The 5,215-nt window shown below is 36.7% G+C and overlaps 1 protein-coding gene across 2 annotated transcripts in view; it reads right to left on the bottom strand.

Annotated features, from left to right (window-relative positions):
- Positions 1–1,986: 1,986 nt before the first annotated feature.
- Positions 1,987–5,215, bottom strand: part of LOC107726127 (28S ribosomal protein S22, mitochondrial-like) — an 8,222-nt gene continuing 4,993 nt past the window's right edge. The window contains exon 8 of one of the 2 annotated variants that reach the window (XM_016535635.1): positions 1,987–2,160. In XM_016535635.1, the coding sequence (XP_016391121.1) occupies positions 2,071–2,160 (90 nt within the window). In that variant the 3' untranslated portion in view covers positions 1,987–2,070. The remainder of the gene's footprint in view (positions 2,161–5,215) is intronic. The other variant, XM_016535634.1, reaches the window with a different exon arrangement.

The raw sequence follows: 5,215 nt of genomic DNA, 5'->3' as shown, positions 1-5,215 counted from the left end.
CGCAAATATCTTTGCGAGAGAACGCAAAAGTTTTGCGAGAGAACGCAAAAGTTTTGCGAGGGAACGCAAAGTTTCTCGAGGGAACGCAAAAGTTTTGCGAGAGAACGCAAAAAAAAATTTCCTCCCACCCCTAATTTTCCACCATGTCCCTTTAGGGGCTCCGTAGGAATCACATCTGTAGCAGATTTTATTAATTTTTTCATTATAAATCAGTGATTTTTTTTTGTTGAAGACTCCAAATATAGCTCATTCCAAAGATTAGCACCCAGACAGTCACTGTATTATGTCAGGAGTTTTCAAACCTGTCCTTGAGGACCCCCCAGCCCTGCACATCTTGTTTGTCTCCATTATCAGACACCCAGTTCAAGTCTTGCAGTCTCTACTAACAAGCTGATGATCTGAATCAGGTGTGTTAAAAAAGGAGATATGCAATGCAGGGGGTCCTCTCATCACTCATAGTACTAATAGTAGGTAAATAGAAAAAAAAGATACATGTAACCCAAAGCCATTATTTTTTTGATACAATGTTAGTTAGCTTTAGTTCAGTAAAAACGTAAGACATTAGTTTGCAAACATAGCGTTTATAATATCACACTTTGTAATAGGTATTTATTAATGAAACAAACAGATTTTATGAAGAAACTGTAAAATGTTGTTTTCTGTCTGCATTTAAGAGGCTTTGCCCAATTCTACAGTAATTTTGAGCTGGACTATGAGACTGTTTCCATCAATGACAACTTCAGGAATTAGTAATTTGCTGACTGACAGAGAACTCACTGCATTCAACAAAAGCATTTTTAACATGAAAAATAATCTCTCCTATAACAAGTGCAGAGGCAACAATAAGGGGCGGTTTCCCGGACTGGGCTTAAATTAATTCAATTCAATTCAAGTTTATTTGTATAGCGCTTTTCACGATACGAATCGTTGCAAAGCAACTTTACAGAAAGTTAAGTTTCTACAATATTTAGTAGTAGCTTGTCAGTGGTTATTTAATTTTTATTTATTTTCCTGGAAATTAATCCAAGAGCAGGTATTAATCTAGAATAATTAATCATGGTTTAAAAACGGCTTACTGAAACACATTTTAAAGGTGCTGTATGTAAGTTTTTGACTCTACTAAAGTATAAAAATACCATAATATGTTTGCAGATATTTAAGAAACATGCTAAATTAACATACTTGTTTATCTGAAAAACAATGCTAGTCATTCTCCTTTGAAAATGTGCGTTGGGGGCCGGAATGTCGGTCTCTGTTTTGGTTTGTGAAACCCGCCCACTGCCAGTTTACCCAATTGTATTTCGGCACCCCGGGTTGCCAGTTGGCGGAAAACACAGCGTATTTCATTTCATTCATCGTCAAGTGCGCTTGTTCCGGTTGGTGTCGTCAATCTGGCAACCTGCGTGTGCTCAAGTCTGAGGAGGAGGGGCCGGGTGAAAAAAACCCTTTCCCATATTTTGAATTTGGACTGCAATACCTAGTTCAACCACTCGGTGTCAATCCTACATACAGCACCTTTAAATACAGATTATTAACACCTGGATTATGGAGTCCTGAACTAAAATAAACTAGATAAATTTAAAACCAACTGTGCTGATCTGAATTAGCATGACAGAGGTTGCCTATAAACGTGGAATGAATCAAGAAAAGCTTAAAATTGTATGGAACTGAGAACCAAATCCAAGGAAAACAATGGCAGCAGAAAAAGTCTGCAATCAAAAAAAAAAACAAAAAGACAGCTAAAGCATTGAAAATTTCCATTTCCATTGTATTAATTAATGAGTTCCAATCAACATGAAATGTTACAAATCTAGTACATCAGAGTAGTACATTTGGTAAACTTGGAAAAAGAAAGTTGAAGAACCAAATACACAAAATAATGTTCTTTTTAGCAGCATCATATGACCCCTTTAATATTTAAATAAAGAAACAGACCTTTTATACAAAAGATTTCTTTATTATGTACAGAATGAGTACGCATTTCAAAACTTGACATCAACATTTCAACTATATGACATACTTCCATTCATAATTATTGTCTGTTTTCTATTGTTTTACACTTTAATGTATTTAAAAAGAGCTCAGGGCTTTGGTCTGTTCGTGGGTTTGCACCGCCAACTCGATGAATCCAGCTCTGTTTGACTCATACTGGGCATAGATCTAAAAATAAGGGGAAAAAGAAAGGCAGAAAATGCATCAGATATGCACATATGTATCTTAAAATAAATAAATAAATAAAGCAAGAAATGAGCAACTACATGTATTTTCTTCTGGGATTTGTAGTATTCTGTACGTAATATTCTTGGTCTATATTTGGCGTGACTTTTTAAAAAGTTTTTTTTATTATTATTATTTTTGGAATTTTTTTTTTTTATATAAGCCAGCAGAAAAGCCTTATATTTTCTGTTTTCATTTTAGTTTTAGACAAAATGTTTAGTAATTTGTTGTTTTCATTTTCTTTTAAATTTCTCTCTTTTTTCTTTGCTTTCTTTTTTTAATGTGTCTGTACATTTTAATTTTACTTATTTTAAGACATCAATGAAAATGATCAATTTTGCATTGACAACTTTTTATATTTTATTTTATTTCAAGTAATTTTTAAGCTTTTTCAAGTAAATTTGTATGGTTTTAATTTTAGTTAACAATAACCCTGGTAGTAAGTCCTGTCAGTTCACACAGAATCTTTACATTTGCATTATCTTTACATTGCTCTTTTTGGTTAATGTGATGTCAACATGGCACCAAATCCACTCTATGTAGAATAAAACAGCTTTTACAGCTTTCAGAGTCTTTGTCTCATGTGAGTCTAAATCATTTTAATGATATTTATCAAAATTGATGTTTATTTCTGTGTAAAATTTTAAGCAAAAAAATACTGAATGCACCTCTGAAGTTGGGCCGGCTACATCAACCAGCTTGACTTCCTGATACAGGGGTTAAAGGGTCAGTGTGACATAAGACAGGGTTGAGAGGAGTGTGCACTAAGCAGGAACCGTGACTAAACCGTGGCCCCTCATCAAATCTACCATGCTTTCCCATTTCCTTTCAAAGAATTTAATATACTCACTCTCTCTTACACACACATTAAAACCTGTCACTCCACCATCTCTACCAAATTACTGGTGGTATCTCAAAATTCGACAAGATTTTTTTTTTTTTTGCCCTTCTTTACTCCATGCACTCTGAATGACGTCCTTCCATGGGTTAAAGGTCTAACCACAAGCTAATGGGAAGTGATGTACCCTGGGCCTGACCCCTTATTCCCTATTTCCAGAGTTGTCAAAAGCACATATCATTATTGTAAGAGTGTTTTTTTTCCCCAACAGTGACTGAACAGCTCCAGAGTTTCGCTGACCGGCTCTTCTGATCTCTTCAAGAGCTAAATGGCTAAACACTTGAGTAAATATCTCTAGTATATTTTTGGATAAACTTGCGCTCTAATTAAAAATGCAGTTTTAGAATCTGAGGTGATTTATTTTAAGGACCAATTCTTACTATTAATTAGCATGCATATTACTTATGGAATGCCAAAGCTGACTTAATTAAAAATAAATAAATGTACAAAGAAATGTATGAAAGCAAATATAAATAAATAAATATATAAATAAATATACAAAGTAAAAAAGCAAAAATAAATAATTTATAATTTTATTTCCTTATTTATGTATTTTTAAAAAAATGTCCACATGCATTTATTTTTTCTTTTATTTATTTATACATTTATTTATTTCCACTTTTATTTATTTTCACATTTATGTATTTATTTACGTATTTATTTATTTATTTCCACATTTATTTATTTCTACATTTCTTTGTCCGTAGGGTAATGAGAAGGGCGTGTTTTACCTCAGGAATAGCAATCCAGCCAGAGTAGGCCAGGAGTAAGCTTTGAGGCCACAGTGACACCTTGTGGTGCCCAAACGAAGTACAAGAAGTGTAAGCCTACATGACGCGCCTGTTGAGAGTGTGGGATGAATGATTTAGATGGGCAATATCAGTAGCCCCTCACTGCAGAACAAAGATCCAGGGGGCGGGGTTGGATCCACATCTAGGAGGTGGAGATGGTAGGTTTAGGGGTGGAGATGGGTAGGTTTAGGGGAGGAGATGGTGGGTTTAGGGATCAGGGGGTGGAGACGGGTAGGTGTAGGTATATGTAAGGTGGGAGGAGTTGGATCTGGATCCAACCTCGCCCCCTGGATCTTGTGTTCTGCAGTGAGGACCATCTCGGCAATATGGCCAAAATCTTATATCACAGGTTATTATTTCAATCTCACGTGGGGGTTTGTTTCGGCTGGGAAGCGTGCAATCTGTGATCGAGTGCATTTGCTGAAGCTCCCAAAAGCCTGCAATCGCTTTCTTATGCGCGCTGTTTTTTAGGTTTCGCTTTCAACGCATACAACGCATGTTTCAAAGATTCGGGATAGAAGGAGGCATCAGTTACTGTAGAAGATTTGTCGCCTCGCGCCACTTCCCGTAATGGGTTCTCTTGGTGTAGACACAGCTTTAGATTCGGATTAATCAGCCGATTAATCACACGTTTTAGGCTGGAAATATAAATAATTAGATCAAACAAAAGGTGTCCATGGAAACGGAGCTAGTTAAACACACACACCATGCATTATAGCCTAAAACAGGGGTGCCCAAACTCAGTCCTGGAGGGCCAGTGTCCTGCAGAGTTTAGATCCAACTTGCCTCAACACACCTGCTACAAAGTTTCTAGTAGTGCTGGGCGGTATACCGGTTCATACCGAATACCGGTGTTTATTTTTCTTATGATATTAATTTTTAAAATAGCGCAATACCGGTGTCGTTTAAATAATGTTCGGAACGCGTTTGAGAGGAACAAATCTAGCGACTTTTTTGGATAAACCTTAGCTATGATTCAGTTGGAAGATGTCGCCAGTGCTTCCCCGCGAGCGCGAGGTCTGACTCTGAGTCTGTTCTGTGCAGTGAGCGGCAGAGAAGCATCGCTTTCAGCTAGCCGTACCACAGCAGACTCGTCAATAAATAAGTACAAAACAGCGTTTCCAAGCACCTGTCGCTTACTAACTGTTTGGAATTATAAATATGAGCATAGTTCGTCTATTAAAGGCAGGGTATGTGATTTTTCAAAAACACTTTAGAAAACTGATTCGGGCCGAACAGCAAAACAAGCTTGTAGCCAATCAGCAATAAGGGGCGTGTCTACTCGTGATGTGGAGGAGAGAGCTTTCAG

This window comes from Sinocyclocheilus rhinocerous, unplaced genomic scaffold, assembly GCF_001515625.1.
Source record: "Sinocyclocheilus rhinocerous isolate Xijiao unplaced genomic scaffold, SAMN03320098_v1.1 scaffold1899, whole genome shotgun sequence".
NCBI classification, from domain to species: Eukaryota; Metazoa; Chordata; class Actinopteri; order Cypriniformes; family Cyprinidae; genus Sinocyclocheilus; species Sinocyclocheilus rhinocerous.
This window is presented reverse-complemented; position numbering and strand designations above follow the sequence as displayed.